We start from the raw sequence: 20,963 nt of genomic DNA, 5'->3' as shown, positions 1-20,963 counted from the left end.
ATTGTGTTCTTCTAGGCAAATGACCACAGTGATTAAACTAAATATTTATTTTTAAAAAGTCAGCAGACAACAAATTTTGCTCCTATATACACAGTACATACGTTCAAACGTACTGTAAAAATAAGTATTGCCTCATTAGTATAATTAACTCACATGCCATTTCTATATTAGCTTATAAGAGATTATTTTATGATTATCTGGCCTAAAGAGATCATCAACATTCATCTTTACATTAAAAACAAGCAGAAACTTAATTCAAGAAATTCACATGGTGTCAGATGCATATACAGAGTCTTTGGCTAATATGATACAGTATGCATATAATTATATATGAGATTAGTGTTTTATTAACCGCATTCAAAAATAAGAAGTGAATAGAATAAACAGGAAACATTTTAAGTGTGCTTTGAACTCCCCTGCATTAGCATGGATCAAGGTTTTAATTTACTTGGTGATGATAGCAACTGCTTTCTTAATCCAGGTGTTGCTGCTGAGCAGAGACAACATGAAGCGAGCCACATCTGATCTTGACACAGTCTGGCCTACAGGATAGCCAGTCTCATCAGGCACATAGTAACCTTCATGTGTTAGGAATTCCTTATCTGTTGGCAGATAAAGAAGCATGAACAACACACTATAGGCTTTAGGAATGCGAAAGTCCAGATTAGATGCTTATTATCATCTTTCTCTATTGAGCCATCTTTGAGCAGTTAAGACTATAATTAATCCTTATGAACTAAAGAGCTTTGGACACGAATTACTGTCCTATTCTTCTATGTCTTAACTGAATGTTTTCTACAAAAAGCAGCTTATCTTTTAAGCAAACAGGCATATCAAAGAAGAGAAAAAAAGCATGCTTTCATTCAATTAAAACACTGCTGAATCTGGATGTTGGGAGAAGATAAAAATGTTTGTCTATTTATTTTGCTATTAAGAAATTGTCATACATACACAGCAAGAGTGTGTAAATCATTTTTTAAATCTTATGAATGAACATGCTCTCTCAGAGTCACAGGCTGTATGCGAGTGTACTGCTCATGTCACATTAACTGCCATCTTGCTTACAAAAGCTCATGATTGTTTGGTGTCATAATAGACAGAGGTAAAGAGGAGTATTTTCCATTTCACTCAGAGATCATGACACACAAGAATTGATTCCAAAACTGTCAGAATTGCTCTTATTCAAAAGTTTTTCTGCTAAAATATTGTATCTCTCAGTAAACCTTTAACGGTGATATAGACCAGGATTCAATGGAAGCATCATTTTCACTAACCCACCTGTTACTGGAGTATTCTGTAGCCCTGGTGGTCTAACCACAGTCCAGTTGATGTTCTCAGTCTTCTCCAAAAGCTTCTCCATCTCATACATGTTGCTTAGAACACTCCGGATTATTGGCAGCAACACATAGCGGACAAAAAAAGAAGATCTAGTCCCTGAATTAGCTGCAAAAAGCAGAGAAAAATATTACTTTTTTGAGACTTTTGCAATGAATTATGACAGCAATTGTATTCTTTTATAATTATATATATAATATATAAATGTTTAGTTGCAGAAACTCAAATCTGCTCCTTTTATACAAAATAGCAGGTAAGACACAAATCGCATATATTAAGTCAGTAAATTAAGAAGTATTATATGAACAAACCTGTATTATTAAAACCCGTACTTGAATTTAGAGCACTTACGATCTGTGTACCATGATGTCATGGTAATGATTCGGTTCACTTTGACTTCTCGCATTGCACTGAGGGTTGCTGTCATAGACTGAGTATAGCCGGTAACCCCATAGAAAATAGATGGTGGGAACCCAAGACATGACATCACCGCATCCTGTCCTGTGAATATTGGCTTCAGATTGTTTTCTGAGAAAATATTCCCCTCCACCACCTATTGTGAGATAAAAAATATTTTTCAATGTTATACAATTTACTTCCATAACGACCATGTTTTATAACTTTGAGAGCATCTAGCTATAGTAACGAATAAATATACAGCATTCTTTATATTTCACTGACTCGTGTATCATGGTAAATGGACACAATGCTTTACAGTGTATCAGTAAATGTTTTAATAAATATCTGCAAAAAGAAAAACAGTGGAACAGTGGTATTTATGAAGATTGAAAAGGATTTTTAGGTATAATATTTCGACATGCTCCTTTATTCCTTGGTTCTGTTTAAAATTTTCTGTCTTGAAAGCCACATACACATTTTTTCTGGCTTGGATCAGCAGCAGAGAAGTAAAAGCAGGTGTTTAGAATGTTAGGTATTTACCTTAAGGTTCTCATGGCTAATTGTCAGTTTGGAAGGATTCCTCACTATGGCTGTGATAATGTGCCCCTGCTGTAGAGCCTGATTTACCAGCTCCTGCCCGGTCTGTCCTGTAGCTCCAAGCACTGCAATCTTCATCTTCAGATCACCCGTACTGATTTACTCCCGCCAAACAGAAAGTAAACATAGACTTTAAAAACAAACAACAGTATTTCAGTAGCTACAACCTTGCTGAACATACGAATGCAGCATTTTGTATTTTAGAAATTGATATACAGTACAGACCAAAAGTTTGGACACACCTTGTGTGTCCAAACTTTTGGTCTGTACTGTATATATATTATATATACAGTACAGACCAAAAGTTTATATATATTATATATACAGTACAGACCAAAAGTTTATATATATTATATATACAGTACAGACCAAAAGTTTATATATATTATATATACAGTACAGACCAAAAGTTTATATATATTATATATACAGTACAGACCAAAAGTTTATATATATTATATATACACAGTACAGACCAAAAGTTTATATATATTATATATACACAGTACAGACCAAAAGTTTATATATATTATACATGCAGTACAGACCAAAAGTTTGGACACACCTGCTCATTCAAAGAGTTTTCTTTATTTTCATGACTATGAAAATTGTAGAGTCACACTGAAGGCATCAAAACTATGAATTAACACATGTGGAATTATATACATAACAAAAAAGTGAACTAAAAATGTCATATTGTAGGTTCTTCAAAGTAGGCATCAAGAGAATGCCAAGAGTGTGCAAAGCAGTAATCTAAGCAAAAGGTGGCTACTTTGAAGAACCTACAATATGACATATTTTCAGTTGTTTCACACTTTTTTGTTATGTATATAATTCCACGTGTTAATTCATAGTTTTGATGCCTTCAGTGTGACTCTACAATTTTCATAGTCATGAAAATAAAGAAAACTCTTTGAATGAGAAGGTGTGTCCAAAATTGTCTGTACTGTATGTATATACACACAATGTGTTTGTGTATAGATAGATGTTATTGCAAGAACCTAAAACCAGAACAATTTTTCTTTCACCTACATCACTTAACCTGCTGAATAGCAGCTCACAAAAACTACAAGATCACTGTGTAGACCATTTTTTATCTGTATATTACGGAATAAATGTAGAAAGTGGTGTCTGTTAGTGTTTGTTTACAGGAAACAGTCTTTCAATTAGTGCCTGTCAACGCTGACAACCCACGTTTCCACGGATTGAAAGCAAAGAAAAGTGACACTACAACTGAAAACATCTGTATTAGGTTTCGGGCACAGCGCGCATGCGCTATTCTGTTGCATATACTATGCGAAGAAATTGTATTTATATGCTTTACTTACCCTCACTTGATATATTATTTTCCCTCAGATAGGTGTTTCGTCCATACAGCTGATTTCCGCCTACTTGCTTATCTCAGTTTTATTCCTATTTATTCACTAGGAGGCGCTATTTTTCAACGTTTATGTTGTGTTGCCAGTTCCTCTTTTTTCCAACGGTATTTAGCCTTTTTTAAGACCAATCAATGTATTGCCCATAAACACAAATATACATGCATACAGTTGCACATGTTCTGTACCTATCGTATTCACACTACAATAAACACATGCAAGCATGCACTCATTAATCAGTGCACACACAACAGTAGCCTATGCAGTAGTGCAAATGGATTTAGAAGGAGTTCAGAATAATGATGATAGTCCACTCAACATTGCTGTAATGTACAGCAGATTAATTTCCCAACCCAACATCAACTGTAATCGTTTTGAATACGTTAAAATCAAACTCAGCTGTTAATAGTGATGTAATTTCATTGTTCATTGTATTTAGAAGTCATGACATGTTACAGATGAGAAGGCTCTGTCTGTGTTTTGCATGCCTGTTGTATGCAATTATAACTTTGTAATTAAAGTTGTAATTATAACTAGCATTTTTGAGCTGTAAGCTTTAGTCTATGATGCCACTTAGTGTAAATGAGTGTGTGATGTGTCCTGTGATGAACTGGCTTCTCATCCAAGGTGTAGGATGAATCAATACATTTAACATAGTTGCTGTCTTGTTGAGTGGAAAAATGGAAATTGTACTAAAAAATATACAAATAAGCTTCTTGACTTGACTTGACTTTTCTTTAAAACCACGCCTTCACTCTGACATTGTGGAAGATTTGCCAATATGTAAGACATAAAGACTGTCAGCTTCCTGCCTGCAAACAGACGACAGGAAGATTTGGATCATGCAGTCTGGGGTTTGGTGGCTGCTCTTTGCATTGCCAGTTTGCAGTGCAAACTTTTTCCCACCACTGGTGAGCATCAGTCTGGACCAGGCTCCAGAGATGAGATGGTCTCCACTTAAAGACCTCTTCAATAAGGATTTCTTACAGAAAGCAGCAGCTGAGGTGATCGAGTGAGTCTGTTTTCATCTTTACTGTAGCCTCCGTGGTTTAACCCTTAGAAGACTTCTCTATTTTTTCACTTTCCTTCAGTTGTTTCTACTGTATATAATGACAATTAAATCTGGTGATAAATCTTTTGTTGGCTTTTTAGTATTTCTTTCAGTAATAATTCTGAACTGTGTGCCTGCATTTATTTCTCTTTCCATAAAGACAGATGTAGAAGATAGATAAACAAGTAAAATCATTTGAAGCTGGAGAGCACTTAAGACACTACAGTACAGTACATGTGAATTCAATAATAGGTTAAAACATAGTGGCCCTAATACGCCGTTGTAGGATTGTCAACCTATGTAAACTATGATAAATAAAAAATAATTAAAATATAAAAAAAATAATAAAACAATATACATTTTACACAGCACACTACGCTGAAATGTCACCAAAACCTCAATGTACAAGTATATTTTATGAAAGGTAGAATAAAAGAATTTGTATATTTAACATTAGAGAAATAAGACTACAAACAGAATTGATGTTTCGCAATTGTAGAAATTCTGTTGTTTTTGGTACAAGCTAAAATGTTTAAGTAAATTTTTGTGTTTTGCATCATGAGTTTACTTTTGCCACGAAAGGATTCACCCTACACAAAGGGGGCTTCTTGCTGAAAAAGTTTGAGAACCACCGACATAGAAAGATTTTAAATCAACCATTTTCTTGATGTTTGTCTAATTGTTTTGTTCTTAGTTCCACAGTTCCAGCATGGGTTCACCATGCTATCAAGCCTATAGTGAGAGCTCTGGAGTGGTTTACTCCTCAGCCGTACGCTGCTGAGATCAGAGGCATGGGAGCTTTATATGGCTTTGACATCTCCGACATCCTGCTGCTCAATTTCGCTTATGAAGTTTCCGCGTATGTAAATATGCTGCTCATGCAATTAGTTTATATCCTACAACTGGTGTGTCTATTTTGTTTATACATGGGATATCATCATACAATTATGAATAGGACAGGGTTGCATTTGCAGAATATACATTTTGTGGTTTGTGCTCAGTGCACAATTATTAGCCACATACACCAACCAGGCATAATGTGATGACATTATAACATTATAATGAGTAAAGTGAATAATACTGATTATCTTCATCATGGCACCTGTTAGTGAGTGGGATATATTAGTCAGGAAGTGAATATTTAGTCCTTAAAGTTGATGTGTTAGAAGCAGGAAAATTGGCAAGTGAAGGTTTGAGCTAGTTTGACAAGGGCCAAATTGTGATTCAGGAAAGACGACTGGGTCATAGAATAAACTGCAGCTCTTGTGGGCTGTTCCCGGGCTGCAGCGGTCATGGGCGCCCAAGACTCATTGATGCATGTGGGAAACGAAGGCTGCCCCGTGTGGTCTGATCCCACAGACAAACTCCTGTAACTCAAATTGTTGAAGAAGTTCATGCTGTTGATGCTCGATGGGTCACAATATTAAGCAGGTGGTCATAATGTTATGCCTGATTGCTGTCATTATTTTATTGTATTTTTTTTCAATCTGCTCTGTAGTTATAGTAATCAAATGAGGTAACACACATTTGATTACACACACACACACACACACACACACACACACACACACACACACACACACACACACACAAACACACACACACAAGCATTTATTGCAGGTTTGTTAAAACATTTTCTAGGTTCATGTTATGTTCTTTCTGACAGGCTGAGAATATAAAAAACTCCAAATAAATGCAAGCCATGAAAATAATGAATAATTTAAATAATAATTAAAATGCTCATAATTATTATTATTAGCTTATTATGTGTAATCATACATGGTACATTTATGTACGATTATTTTTGCCATAGTATACTAGCAGAGACCAATTTACAATTACAAAATAATCTCCTATTTTTGACCTGTTTTAGGTTCTGCACCAGTGTTATAGCTCAAGACAGCAAAGGACAAACCTATCATGGTCGTAACTTGGACTACCCACATGATGTGCTCAAGAATCTTACGATTGATGTTCTGTTCATCAAAAATGGAGAAGTATCATGTGCTTTACCTTATTGCCCTTCCTGTTTTGCAGTAAAATGGACATTATCAGACCCAAATGACATCTTACTTAAATATGTTTAAATGCATGTATTAGAGTAACTAATTTAGATCATATCATGTGCAATGTTAGATGTGAGATGAAGACTTCATATATAGGAGAGAAAATAACATATTGCTGTGTGTTTTCTAGGTGGCCTACAGAGGCACTACTTTTGCTGGTTATGTCGGGTTATGGACTGGGCAAAGTCAAAACAAGTTCACTGTGACTGCGAATCAGCGAAGTGAGTGCACTTACTATGTCTTTTCATCTGCATTAATTTACATTCATTTAAATTACATTAGATCTTCTCTTAACAGGTAAAGGCCACTGGTGGGAAAATATCATTTCTGCTGTCCTTTTGAAGAACTCTCCTGTTAGCTGGCTAGTGAGAGAGGTAAAATCTGGCAGCACAGCTCGTTAGTGTAAAATTGCCTATAAACCAACAACTATACACAAACATAAATTGTAACCGACTTTCCTGCTTATCAAAGACACTTTCATTCATTTATCATTGTGTGTGTTCCAGACTCTTGAAGAGGCTCCAGACTTCATGAGTGCAGTCAGGCAGTTGTCTAATATACCCATCATTGCTGGTGTTTACTACCTTGTGGGAGGTGTTTATCCAGGAGCAGGTGTGGTCATCACCAGAGACAGGAGCGGTCCTGCTGATATCTGGCCTTTGGATACACTCCATGGAGAGTAAGCATCATCTGATCTTAATTTATTCTTTTCATTCTTTTTTAAGATGGCTGCCTACACAATGTAGATTTACACCGCATAACATTATGACCACCTGCCTAATATTGTGTTGATCCCTCTTTTGCTGCAAAAACAGTCCTGATCCATCGAGCATTAACAGCATTAACTTCTTTAGTAATTTAAACTACAATAGCTTGTCTGTTGGATCAGACCACACAAGTGCAAGCTTTGACCTGAGCCTTGACTGCTCTTGACCCTACCGCTGGTTCACCACTGTTTCGTCCTTGGACACCATTGAATAGATACTCTCGTTGGGCTACCACTTTATTCTCGTATTGCTACGACTTTACTCTCATAGTGCTACAACTTTACTTTCATAGTGCTACCACTTTATTCTCATAATTTCAACTTTTTTTTTTTAGTACCATCTAAAAACAAACAACGATCACTGGCTGCCCTCACCAAAACGAGACACTAGAATGTGTGTTTCTCTCATTTTCTTTTTATTTTATTTTTCATATTAATTTATGCTGTTGTAATGTATCTCATATCCTTTTGTTTTATGGATTAGAGAAGCTGCTATGGAAGCATTGAACACTACAGGTCAAGATAACATCAACTTGAGATCTCTTTATCAGGTAAATAACTAAATCCACTTCTGTATTGTTTGCCGATTAAATGTATTTATCAAATTCAACATAAAACTGTAAACCTGTCTTGTTTTTTTTTTTTTTCAATTTATACAGTCCTGTATGCATTAACAACTGTTTTAAAATAACAAGCATCCACAAAAATGTCACTGTTTGTAAATGTAGATTTCCCTCCCTGGAAATAATGATGAAGGACCAATCTTGGAATTTCAAAAGGGACCATTTGTCATTTTAATCATAAAGAAAATCTAAAATGGCTTTTTATTTGAAGGATGTAATTTGTCTTCAGTGTTCTTTCAGTAGCTTTGCCAATAGCTTTAACACCTGCTTCCTTTCAGACATGTAAACCAGCCAACCATTTGTATCAAACTGCTGCTTGTGCTGCAATCCATGACGGTGTAACATACAGGACTTTTCTGTTCCTTTAGACAACTTGAGTGTTACATTACATACTTTAACCAACATTAATCTAATTAGCAAGCATTAACTTATTTAACTATCCTAGATGTTAATAATTAACACATTGTATGCATTTTATGTCATGTTTTATTCTTAGATGTGTGATTTAATGTCAGTTTTTTTTATCTCTTCCTCCAGGTTTTATCTGTGTATCCTGTATGCAATAGGTGAGAACTGTGTTGTTTGACTGTGAATCTGTCTGAGATTGTTGTTCCAACAGCCTTTTATTCTTGATCTAGTGAACGGGTTGTATTTGCCTTTTACTGATTTACCCAGTTTCCTCTTTTCTGAAGGCATGTGGTATGCCATAATAAGGAATTGAATCTTGTTGATTCTGTTAAGCTTCACCAATGTTTATATATATATATATATATATATATATATATATATATATATATATATATATATATATATATATATATATATATATTTATATATATATTCTCCACTTATTGGAACCTCTTATATATATATATATATATATATATATATATATATATATATATATATATATATATATATATATATATATATATATATATATATATATATATATATATATATATATATATATATATATATATATATATATATATATATATATATATTCACATCCACCTATTTGTTGATCTTATTTAAATATACAAAGTAATTGCTGGTACAGTACTTGATCTATACAGTTCATATATTAATCTGGCTAAATATGCTTGTCACACAAGGAGGCTTGTTTGGTTGCCTAACTTTACAAAAACACTAGGAAATCGAATTGTTCTCTAATTTCAATGTTCACCTGCTGGCCAGAAATACAGTCTACACGACAGTGATGCGTGCAGCTGCCCCGGATGAATACAGAACTGTGGTTAGAGAGGTATAAATACACAACAGTGCTTATCACCATACATGCATCATACAGTTAATAACTGTATAGTTATAGTGTGTAAATATAGTGGATGTGTAAGCTTTTGGCTTGCTTCTGTGTTCAACATTAAGCATAATTTTAGTTCTTTTATACTTTGTTGACCAGTAGAAGTGGATACTAATGTTGTGTCTCAGATATTTTGTTGTGTCTCAGATATTTAGATATTTTGATATAAGACATTTGCCCAATGAGTCAGTAATCATTTGTTGGCTAGATGTTAAAGAAGTAATTAAATTAACTAAAAGTCACCAGAGTTACTCAATGAAGTCTCATGACTGCCTTTGCATTTTTATTCTTGCATTAGCTAATGAGTTGTCTATTTTTTTAACATCTTTTACATTCACACCAGTTTTCATTTCCCCATTTTTACTGGTTTTTATTCACATTATAATTAAATACAAATTTGACTAAGTTTTCTTTCTGTTCACAGACATGTGCTCAGTCATTTATGACAAAGGGCATGGGTCTAAACTAAAACCTCACCAAACTTACTGTAGCTCCAAACCCACATAACGACACTGAAATTTCAGATGAGCCAAATTTAAATATAATAAAGGCTACATGGATGAACTGTATGAACATGTTATGCCACTGTCATCTTCAATTGTTGAATATATTATTAAATTATTGTAGTCATTTTGAATGATTGCTTTAGCATTTTAAATTATATGATAATTGATGGAATTTTAATAAAAGGCTGTACATTTGCATTTGTCTTATTTTTGGAGACTGCATGTGTATAATAATGACATTAACAGACAAAATTAATAAAAAAAAAAAACGTTTTATTTACTAATATACTACTGTCTTGTTTATATAAGCTCTTCCCCATATAGGTCAATTCTGCAATACATTAATTTAAAGGCATACATCAGAGAAACTGGCTTAAAACTCTTTCAGATATTATTTTATATTGTTTATTTTATATTTATTATTATTATTATTATTATTATTTATTTTATTTTTTTTACAAAACTTTGGGTAGCAAGTGAAAGGTTGAGTACAAGCAACATAAATGAGAGTTCCTTATTCCATTAATGAGTTATAGCCATTTTTGTCAAAGTGACCCGCCTACTTTGATCATTTTGGCGACCATTTGAAAAGTGAGTAGAAATGGGGTTTTTTTATAATTATTGATAAGCACTGTCCAGCGAACATTTCTGAACTGAGTTGGCTCCGATCACATGAAAAACATAGGAGTAGTTAGCAAAAGTAGGTTTTTAACATAATTAAGAATAATTAATAAATTATTTGATTGACAGCAGTGGGTCCTTGAGGCAAAATTGCTCAGCATGAGGAGACCAATCAATTGATTTGACAATTGAGTGTATGTTCGAAAAGAAATTGCAATATTAAATTATTTATACACTTAAAATACATGATATTGAACTCCAGGGGAGGATTTTGTAAAACATTCTTACAGACCTTCAGGGCCATAGGTCGAACATGCCCACTGGGTTACGTTTTGATCGGCCTCCGTTAACCTTGTCTAACAGGTGCTCAAAGGTCATTGGCAGATGGCCCCCATGTTTTTGTCCACATAAACCATTCTGGCACATTGGACAGAGACACTACATGCCAAGTTTCAGGTCAATTGGCTGAAAGGTTGTGTAGTTATAGCCATTTTTTTATTTCCTTGTTACCACACCAAGTGGCAAAGCTATGCATTTTTTTGTTTGACCAAAGATTTGAGTGCATAGACACCTACCAAGTTTCGTTAAGATATCTCTTTCCGTTCATGAGTAATTTATGTAAAAGTCTCCCAGCCAACTTCGAACCTTTTGGTGAGCCTCTGTGATGGTGAGTTGAAAGCTATGAGCTGTGGCCAAAAATGTGTGAAATTAAGTTTTCTGGACTGAAGCGCCCCCCTTTGGCCAACTGGGTTGATACTTTACTCTCTGGCCAAGTTTAAGCTCTCCTCCATGCCTTACGTTTTATTCTGCACGATCAGATTTAGGGGGAATAATAATAATAATAATAATAATAATAATCTCTACAATAACAATAAAATGTCTGCATTTTATGCTAGAACCCCTTATAATAATAAAAATAATACATAATAGTAATAATAAGAAGAAAAATAAAACAATAAATAAACATCACAAAATACTTAACAAATTATATAAAGATCACATAAAAGTTATCCTGTAAAAGTGAGTTTCAAGAGCAGATTTAAAAACACTGAAAGATTAGGCCTGTCTAATCTCAATGGCGAGAGAATTCCACAGCTTTGGTGTATGGGAGGAAAAGGCTGATTCATCTGTCCCTCTGCCTGGCCATGCAATGCTCAAAAATCACATACCATACTTATGACCAGGTGACCCAATACGTTTGGCAATTTAGTGTAGTTTCCAAACAAGTGAGTAATAGAGAGTGATTCACAGTGTCAAAAGCTGCACTTAGATCAAGAAGTGTAAATATTAAAGATAACCTGAGTCTCCAGCAATTAACAGGTCATATGTAACTTTAACTAATACTGTTTCAGTGCTGTGGAGTTTACCAGATTGGAGGGATTCGACAAAGATTATTCACAGTGAGATGTGTATACAACTGCAAAACCATAATCAGCTCAAGAAGTTTAGCAAGGAAGGGAAGATTATGAATGGGACGAAAATGATTAAGGTTGTCCAAATTGACGTTAGCCTTTTTTTGGTATAGGGGTTACAGCTGCTGCTGGCACCACTCCTGTGGACAAGGAATCATTTATTATATTTAAAACAACAGGGCCAAGAGAGGCAAAGCTTGATTTGAACAAATTAGCTGGTACAGGATCCAATATGGAAGTAGCTACTTCCATTTGGGAAATGACCTTACCAAGAGAGGTCAGATCCAGAGAGAAAAATGTAGTGAAAGAGGTGCCAGAAAAGTGTGAGATGGTAAATGAAAAGACAGGTTTAACAGCAGTAATAGATTTACAAGCAAAGTATTTTCGAGCAGTTTTTATTAATAGTCTGAAATAGGATTTCTTTGATTATTGACAATTATCTGAGAGAAATACTGACACCGGACAGTTACCAACTCTGCTTTCTATTAGTGTAAATGGTCCTTTCAAGCTTGATGATGCACATTTAGGAGCTAAGCATACTGTAGGTGCAAATAAGTCCAAGCCAGTCTATAGGGCTGAACTTAACAAGGAAATGTTCTCCAAAGGACCAGATGGTAATTTAATAAACTGTTCAAATTTAGTTGTCTCTTAATTGTCTCTTATTGAATTTACATTAAATTTGCTTATTGATTATGATTGTTGTTACATGAGCATACAAAAATATCAGATAATTGGGGAATGGGGTCTTGGGTCAAAAATTACAAATTAGCCAGGGGCCCAGAAACCCTAGAGGCGCCCCTGGACTCCAGTTATGCAGACAAAGCTGCAAGCAAAATGACACTGAATTCTTAAGAAACAAACCTCTGGCCATTTTTATTAAGCAACCACGTTGACTTCAAGTGCGAGAAAGGCATCGGCTTTATTATGCAGTGTAAGCTGTGTTTGCCCAAGGTGACTGAACTGGCACCTTATAAAAACTCATCATCAAACCTGTGCCAGCGTGTTGAGGTTGAGGTTACATAATTGTTGTATTGTTGCGTTGCATTGCTGCGAGGCATTCCTAATGTTAGTTAGCACCAGGGTTGGAAATTAACAAATTAAGTTGCTCAAATACCAGTGCCACAATTTTAGTATCATATGAAATGAAAGAAAAGTGTTATATTTTAGTGTAGATCTGCTGATGTTGCATTAGATTTGAGCATTACTGTATAACAGATTATACAATCGATTTTGTTGAGAATGCTGTGTCCAATCAATGCATTTTGATTCATCACTGTAAAAAAAACACCTGAGTTGCTCACTGTCTAAATTCTGGATCTGCATTTACGATTTCTTTCTAACTCGTCATACTTTGTCAAACTCTGGGGCTAAAGTAAATAATCGGCTTGTAGTGGATACAGGCTTACCAGACTTTAGTTGTTCATACTCCTCTGGAAAGCTGTCCGGTTGGATGTTACAGAAGAGGAGATTTTCCGCTGTCACATAATCCTTAGCTGTAGGTAAACTGAATTGGTTTGAGTCACTTTGATGGTGTTGAACTGTGGCTTCAACAAGGTCTTTCCAGAAACTGTACTCTTCCAGAAGACAGTGCTCTTCACTCTTTTAGTCTGCAGGAGCAGAGCGCAGTGCATAGACATAACCTCATACAAATCACTTCAAAACTTGCAACATATTGCATTTTTAGTTGTTAGGTTTTACTTCAATTAAAAACAACCAGATCGACATTTATATTTCTTTTTTAACTAAACTAGAATCCCCACCCCTCCCTCACTATTAAAAAAAGTAACTCGGTAAATTTTACACTAAGTACATTTTAAATGAGCTACTTTTTATCAGCTACTTTTCAGTACAGAAATACAGTAAAGAGGCAATGGCGCTCTCTCCACATTGTTCATTACATACTTTAGTAGTCAAATGATGTCATGTCACAGATGAGAAGCCTTTGTCTGTTTTGGGCATGACTTCTTTTGTAATTATAACTAGCAATGCTGAGCTGTGAGTTTTAGTCTTTGATGCCCCTTAGTGTGAATGAGTGTGTGATGTGTCCTGTGATGAACTGGCTTCTCATCCAAGGTGTATTCCTGTCCAGGATGTATTAATAAATTTAATTATTTATCATCTACGAAAAATGACATCTTATTAGAAATCTTGTGAGGGTAACATATTCGCTGACTCATTGAGTAGTATTAACATTACCAGTAAAAAATGTATGAAAATACATGAGTATGATTATATACAGGTGACATCCTTCCAACTTGATGACTACCAAAGATACCAAAACACACACACATTGACATCAGTTGTCTTTTTTGTATAGTTTCAAGGACAGAATATAACGTTCAAATTCAGAGCTGGACTCAGTAACACGCCCATATTTTTATATAATCTTTAAAACCCACCCACCATCTCTGACATTGTGGAAGATTTGCCAATATTTAAGACATAAAGACTGTCAGCTTCCTGCCTGCAAACAGACGACAGGAAGATTTGGATCATGCAGTCCGTGTTTTGGTGGCTGCTCTTTGCATTTCCAGTTTGCACAGCAAACTTTTCCCCGCCACTGGTGAGCATCAATCTGGACCAGGCTCCGGAGCTGAGATGGTCTCCACTTAAAGATGTCTTCAGTAAGGATTTCTTACAGAAAGCAGCAGCTGAGGTGATCGAGTGAGTATACACCAATACACTAATTACAACTGTAGCCTGTAACTGTTTTGACACTTTTGTAGACAATCAGTCTTTATTTTTTCCTTTTAAAAGATATTGAAATCCTTTAGTTATTTCTGTATAATAACAATTAAATCTGGTTCGGATTTTTTAAAACGGATTTATTTTTTCTGTAGTGTGTCCCAGTATTTTTTCTCTATTTCTGCTTTTCATAAAGAGAGATGTATAAAAACTGACAAAGAAGTAATACTATTTGAAGCTAGAGAGAGCAAGCAATTAAGACACTAAATGGAAATTGGATAATATGTTAAAACATAGATATTCTTTGCCTTGTGTGTTTCTGGTAGTACATACCAAAATAAAGCATATGTGTACATTTGTATATTATTATGTATAAAACCAAAAATTTAGTCTTTGCATGTGCAAAGACACTCATTTTTGGGAATTACCTGTTTTCAGCCTGTATTAGCATGTAGCCTTCAATGATTGCATAGAAAGATTTTAAATTAACCATTTAGCTTGATGTGTGTTTCTTGTTTTTAGTGCTACAATTCCAGGATGGATTAACCATGTTATCAAACCTATAGCGAGAGTTCTGGCATGGTTTACCCCTCAGCCCTACGCTTCTGAGATCACAGGCATTGCAGCTTGCTTTGGCATTGACATCGCTGACGCCCTGCTGCTCAATTTTGCTTATGAAGTTTCCCCGTATGTAAATCTGCTGCTCATACAATTTGTTTATATTCATCTTAATGAATCACTTGGGTTATACTAGAACTGAAACCTGTCTGGGCACAACACAAACACACTTCATTGCATGTTTTTGAACTCGGTGTAAAGTTCACTGGAGGGTCTTTACTGACATGATGTGTACATAAGTACCTCCAAATAAATTCAAGGCATAGAAATAAATGAATAATTTAAATATTATATTGTTATGCATTAAGTTACAGCTGTATTTTACTTAAGATTTCTTCTGACAAAGTATAATAGTTAAAAGCTATTGACTATATATACATTTTTCTCTAGAGTACATACTACTACTTTATCTGTTTTAGGTTATGCAGCAGTATTTTAGCTCAAGACACCAAAGGACAAATCTATCATGCTCGAAACATGGACTACCCCCATAAAGTGCTCAAGAATGTTACGATTGATGTTCTGTTCAGCAAAAATGGAGAAGTAATATATGCCTATATATTTATCACCCTTCCTGTTTTGCATTCAATTAGACATTATCTAATCTTAAAGGCAAATTATTTAGATATGTTTTTCATGTTTAAATGCATTTAATAGATTGACTAATTCGGATAATCAGTAGAGATCGGGTTTGGGCAAAAATAAATCAAAATGTATTCAAAATTAAAATACCAAATACGTTAACTTTTAGTGCTTTAAAATAAACTATGAACAATACAGCAGCCACACTATGTATCACACTGTTTTTTTTTACTGTATAATACTTTTTTTTTTTTTTTTTTTACAAGGGATCATGACCATTAATTGATCTATTTGTTTTGTCCTTTCACCATTACACTGATTCATTTGATTAAGTAAACCATGTTTGATAGCAACAGCTTTTCTCTGGCCGAGTCATGCAATAATTCTGATATATGCAACCACTTAACAGATCAGTTATTCACATATATAATCCCTGTGATCTCCCAGATGAGGGTTAATTTTAATGTAACCAACAGTTTGTGATTGACTCTATAAAATGGGCTACTTTGCATCAGCAACACTGACACAATGACAAACAAGTCATTTATAAGAAGACAACTGATGGCACCTGTTCATAGATGTCAGGCAGTCATTCATGCAATGGGATACAAAATTATGATCCTACTTCGCAGCTACTTCAATCAGTGTACAATATTCGGCAATCAAATATTTATTTATCAATTATTGGACACCTACAGTATTTGAAAGCTGGCAGTCTGCACTTTTCTTACCTTCACCACAATTTTCTGTTCTGATCTCAGCAAGTTTTTGCAAAATACTGAGTAGGCAGCAATCAGAGGCCGCATTTTTCATGATATTATCATGTAGACTTTTGAGAATGTATTCTACAGTATTTTAATAATAAATATGAAGCCATTTTTTCAACCCTATCAAATACAAATGACAAAATCCTATTTATATTTAAAATATGTATTTTAAATACATGTATTATAAATACTACCCACCCCTGGGAAAGAAAACAACATATTGCTGTGTGTTTTCTAGGTGGCCTACAGAGGCACTACTTTTGCTGGTTATGTCGGGTTATGGACTGGGCAAAGTAAAAACAACTTCACTGTGTCTGGGAATCAGCGAAGTGAGTGCACTTACTATATCTTTTCATCTGCATTAATTTCACATTTATTTAAATTACCACTATATACTCTTCACAGGTGAAGGCAACTGGTGGGGAAATATCATTTCCACTTTCCTTTTGAGGAACTCTCCTGTTAGCTGGCTAGTGAGAGAGGTAAAATCTGTATCAATCAAATTAATGTAAAACTTCCATACAGTATAAGCATACAAATTTACTCAAACATAAACTGGAACCGATTTTCTTGCTAATCACAATCGTTTATCATTGTGTGTGTGTGTGTTCTAGACTCTTGAAAAGGCTCCAGACTACAGGAGTGCAGTCATGCAGTTGTCCAATGTACCCATCATTGCTAAAGTGTACTACATTGTGGGAGGTGTTCATCCAGGAGAAGGTGTGGTCATCACCAGAGACAGGAGCGGTCCTGCTGATATCTGGCCTTTGGATACACTCAATGGAAAGTAAGCATCACCTGTTTTTAGCTGTTAATATATACACATTATTATATATACAAAATATATACATATATTGTTTTAAATGCTCACGTAAAAAAGAGAGTGTAGAGAAAAAAAACTAATTAAACAGAAGAGGTGGTTCTTTTATAATGTTTGCATCTGCATCTACATTCCTGATATGTATGTGTATTTGATTTGTATGACACTTTTAACATTATAAGGCAGCTGATGTAGATCCCTAATTAGCAAGCCAGGAGTGACAGTGGTAAAAAAAAACCCTGAAGAACAAAGAAAAGAGAGAAAGAGTGTAGAAAGTGTAGGAGAGGAAAGTCAAAAGAACCAAGTCTGATAAATGGAATAGTATGAGAATATTTTGAATAATAATCTTGTGATAAACATATTAGTGGATTGGTTCAATATCAGCATGTTAAATATCTACATCAGTGGTTCTCAAACTGGGGTCCACAGCCCCCCCGGGGGTGGGGTTTACGGATGTCACTAAGGGGACCTCATAGAATTTCTAGAATCTAGATTAGAAAATTATCTAAAAAAAATAATTTTACCTCTATGTCAGGATTGTCAAACTATGTAAACTATGATGCATTAAAAAATAGAAATATTAAAAAAATATTATAATTTTATGCAGCAGCACACTACACTGAAACATCACCTAAACCTCTGTTGATGTACTACTGTATTTTATGGAATGTAGAATTTAAAAAAATGTGTATATTTAACATCAGAGAAATAAGACTACAAACAGAATTGATGTTCCACCATTGTACAAATTCAGTTTTTGGTACAATCTAAAATGTTTCAGTCAAATTGTAAGTTTGAGGATGTTTTGTGTCACGAGTTTTCTTTTGAGGGTCACAAAAGGATTCACCCTACAAAAGGGGGCTTCCTGCTGAAAAAGTTTGAAAACCACTGCTCTACATAAACATTTCATTTCATCTCTATATAGCTCTTTTCTTTGTTTTGCAGCTGGTACAGGGTTCAGACAAACTACGATCACTGGCTGCCCGCACCAAAACGAGACAATAGAAGGTGTGTTTCTCTCATTTTATTTGACATAATTTTAATAATTCTCTTCATATTTATTTCTGTTGTCCTTATGTGTCTCATATGCTTTTGTTTTCTCATTTAAAGAGGAGCTGCTATGAAAGCATTGGATGATGCAGGTCAAGATAACATCAACTTGAGCTCTCTTTACCAGGTAAATAACTAAATCCACTTCAGCGTTGTTTGCTAATAAAATGCCATCCCTACCTCCCAGAGAGCATGCTTATTTGACTCGAAGCCAAGGATAGCTGTGTTATCACTGTGATTTAATCCAACTATCTTTTGAGGTTTTATCCAATAAGCAAGCAATCATTTATTAAACCACCCTAGATGTTTTATATCTAACATATTGGATGTGTTAAATACCATGTTTTAAGCTTAGATGTGTGATTTAATGTCAATTTGATCTCTTCCTTTAGATTTTATCAGTGCCTCCCATATGCAATAGGTGAGAACTGTGTTGTTTAATAACTGTGGATTGACTTAGTGCAAGGAATATAATTGCCCTTTCACTTTCCTTACTGAAGTTGAACAGTTTCCCCTTTTTTGAAGGCATGTGGTATTCCATAATAAGGAACTGAATGTTGCTGTTTCTGTCAGGTCCCACCCATAACATAGATCATTGCTTTTCTTTACTTATACAGTATATTCTCCAATTATTGTAACTTGTTTTTAGAAATGTTCCCATCTGTCTATTAGATAATCATATTGAAATACATAAAGAAATCTTTGGTATCTATACAGTTTATATAATAAGCTATTTCTTTGGCTAAACATATACTTGATGCACATTCTGAATAATGCATTGGTTGTCCAACTTTACAAAATCAGTACTAATTTTGAATTGTTCTCTAATTTCAATGTTCACCTGCTGGCTAGGATAACAATCTACACAACAATGATGAATGCAGCTGCCCTAAAGGAATACAGAACTGAGGTTAAAGAGGTATAAATACACAACAGTGCTTATCACCATACATGCATCATACAGTTAATAACTGATATATGGCTTGTGTAAGCCTTTGGCTTGCTTCTGTGTTCAACATTAAGTATCATTCTTGATGCTAATGTGATGTCTCAGATATCAAAAACACAAGACATTTGTCCAATGAGTGATTTATCTGTAAATAGATTTTAAAGAAGTAATTAAATGAACTAAAAGTCACCACAGTTACTCAATAAGGTCTCATGACTTCCTTCTCTTTTTTTTATGGTTGCATTAGCTAAAATGAGATGCCTATTTTCTATTTTTAACATTTACTTTACTTTTCATTTCCCCATGTTGTCCAGTTTTTATTCACCATTATAATTGCTTAGCATTTTGACTCAATGTTATTTCTGTTCACAGACATGTGACTTTTTGAACTTACCAAAAAGTACTTCCAAACCCACATACAACAGTGGCAATTTCAATAAGTTGTATGATATGATGTTTAATGAAGAATGATAACATGTTAAATATGTGCTTTAGACATACCTTTAGATATGTCTTATCTTTGGACATCTGTATATCAATGACATTAACAGGCAACAAAATCAATAAAAAAATTCATTTCCTAATTTATTACTGTCTTGTTTATATAAGCTCTTTCCCATATAGGTCAATGCTGCAATACATTAATATAAAGGCATACGTCAGAGAAACTGGCTTAAAACTGGTTAATAGGCTTGTTTGCCATGATAAGATCCAGATATTGATTCTGCAGACAACATAACATACATGTGAAATAATTGCAGAAATAGTCCAACAAATAAAATTTCAGGCATAAGGGTGTGGAGTTTACCATCTTTTCCCCAAGTGCACTATTTTGCCTCTATGTGAGAATGAGTGTGCATTCCTTAGAATTGCCATTCTAACCAGTGCATGTTTCCATCGCAAGCTCAGTGTTTCCAGCATGGTTGAAGGTCCCACAGTTACTCGACAATTAGATAAAACACACCAATACTTTGACTGACAACAAATCTATGGTAATTTCTATATTTCATGTACTGTTACATTTACTATATTTATGCCTGACACTAATTGATCTTTCAAATAATTGAACTGACTATTGCTCGCTTAATAGCATGAACCCCAATTTTTTTTTTTTTCTATTTTTAAACACTGTTTCATGAACAGGAAAAAGCATACTTTAAGATTCATTCAGGTAAGAAGTATTTGCCCTGCAGCAGACAATATATTCACAGTGCAGCATTCTGTTCATCTAGATCAGGGGTGCACAATCGCGATCTACCGTCGAATGCAAAGGTACTGTGGGTAGATTTGATGACATTTAAAAATATATATATTTATTCATGCATTTTTATAGTAGGTAGATCATTTTGAGTTGGTCATTTTATAAGTAGCTCGCATGCTGAAAAAGTGTGTGCACCCCTGATCTAGATAGTGGCA

At 34.5% G+C, this 20,963-nt stretch overlaps 3 protein-coding genes across 4 annotated transcripts; 2 read left to right on the top strand and 1 right to left on the bottom strand.

Annotated features, from left to right (window-relative positions):
* Window positions 1-32: 32 nt before the first annotated feature.
* On the bottom strand, window positions 33-3,736 carry LOC124381038 (flavin reductase (NADPH)-like). 2 transcript variants are annotated; one of them, XM_046842430.1, is made up of 5 exons: window positions 3,660-3,736; window positions 2,275-2,461; window positions 1,687-1,888; window positions 1,279-1,443; window positions 33-602 (listed from the first exon to the last, which is right to left on the bottom strand). In XM_046842430.1, exons 2-5 carry the CDS (start codon window positions 2,407-2,409, stop codon window positions 445-447), a joined length of 660 nt encoding a protein of 219 aa, XP_046698386.1. In that variant the 5' UTR covers window positions 2,410-2,461; window positions 3,660-3,736; the 3' UTR covers window positions 33-444. The 2 variants fall into 2 exon arrangements, with proteins under 2 accessions (XP_046698386.1, XP_046698387.1); XM_046842431.1 differs by having other exon boundaries at window positions 2,275-2,436.
* Window positions 3,737-4,505: 769 nt separating this feature from the next.
* Window positions 4,506-10,323, top strand: LOC124380790 (N-acylethanolamine-hydrolyzing acid amidase-like). The gene is given in 11 exon segments (XM_046842046.1): window positions 4,506-4,719; window positions 5,453-5,617; window positions 6,632-6,755; window positions 6,955-7,045; window positions 7,122-7,198; window positions 7,331-7,507; window positions 7,926-7,984; window positions 8,075-8,141; window positions 8,751-8,779; window positions 9,414-9,480; window positions 9,962-10,323. Coding segments are annotated over 11 exon segments (1,071 nt in total). The 5' UTR covers window positions 4,506-4,549; the 3' UTR covers window positions 10,007-10,323.
* A 4,196-nt stretch (window positions 10,324-14,519) lies between these two features.
* LOC124380789 (N-acylethanolamine-hydrolyzing acid amidase-like) lies at window positions 14,520-20,135 on the top strand. Its single transcript, XM_046842045.1, has 11 exons — window positions 14,520-14,740; window positions 15,284-15,448; window positions 15,799-15,922; window positions 16,967-17,057; window positions 17,134-17,210; window positions 17,343-17,515; window positions 18,494-18,556; window positions 18,659-18,725; window positions 18,991-19,019; window positions 19,451-19,517; window positions 19,920-20,135. The coding sequence occupies exons 1-11, from the start codon at window positions 14,571-14,573 to the stop codon at window positions 20,016-20,018; spliced, it is 1,125 nt and encodes a 374-aa protein (XP_046698001.1). The 5' UTR covers window positions 14,520-14,570; the 3' UTR covers window positions 20,019-20,135.
* Window positions 20,136-20,963: the final 828 nt, after the last annotated feature.

This window comes from Silurus meridionalis, chromosome 27, assembly GCF_014805685.1.
Source record: "Silurus meridionalis isolate SWU-2019-XX chromosome 27, ASM1480568v1, whole genome shotgun sequence".
Classification (NCBI taxonomy): Eukaryota; Metazoa; Chordata; class Actinopteri; order Siluriformes; family Siluridae; genus Silurus; species Silurus meridionalis.
Note: the sequence above shows the minus strand (reverse complement) of the source record. Positions and strands in the feature narration are given on the sequence as shown.

Bases quoted from the DNA above. Each gene is read 5' to 3' on its own strand.
- LOC124381038 (XM_046842430.1), bottom strand. From the start codon at position 2,409: ATGAAGATTGCAGTGCTTGGAGCTACAGGACAGACCGGGCAGGAGCTG. The intron at 1,444-1,686 runs GTAAGTGCTCTA...TGCTTTTTGCAG, and splicing joins GACATCATGGTACACAGATC to CTAATTCAGGGACTAGATCT. The intron at 603-1,278 runs GTGGGTTAGTGA...ATCTGCCAACAG, and splicing joins ACAGAATACTCCAGTAACAG to ATAAGGAATTCCTAACACAT.
- LOC124380789 (XM_046842045.1), top strand. From the start codon at position 14,571: ATGCAGTCCGTGTTTTGGTGGCTGCTCTTTGCATTTCCAGTTTGCACA. The intron at 18,557-18,658 runs GTGTGTTTCTCT...TCTCATTTAAAG, and splicing joins CCAAAACGAGACAATAGAAG to AGGAGCTGCTATGAAAGCAT. The intron at 18,726-18,990 runs GTAAATAACTAA...CTCTTCCTTTAG, and splicing joins ACTTGAGCTCTCTTTACCAG to ATTTTATCAGTGCCTCCCAT.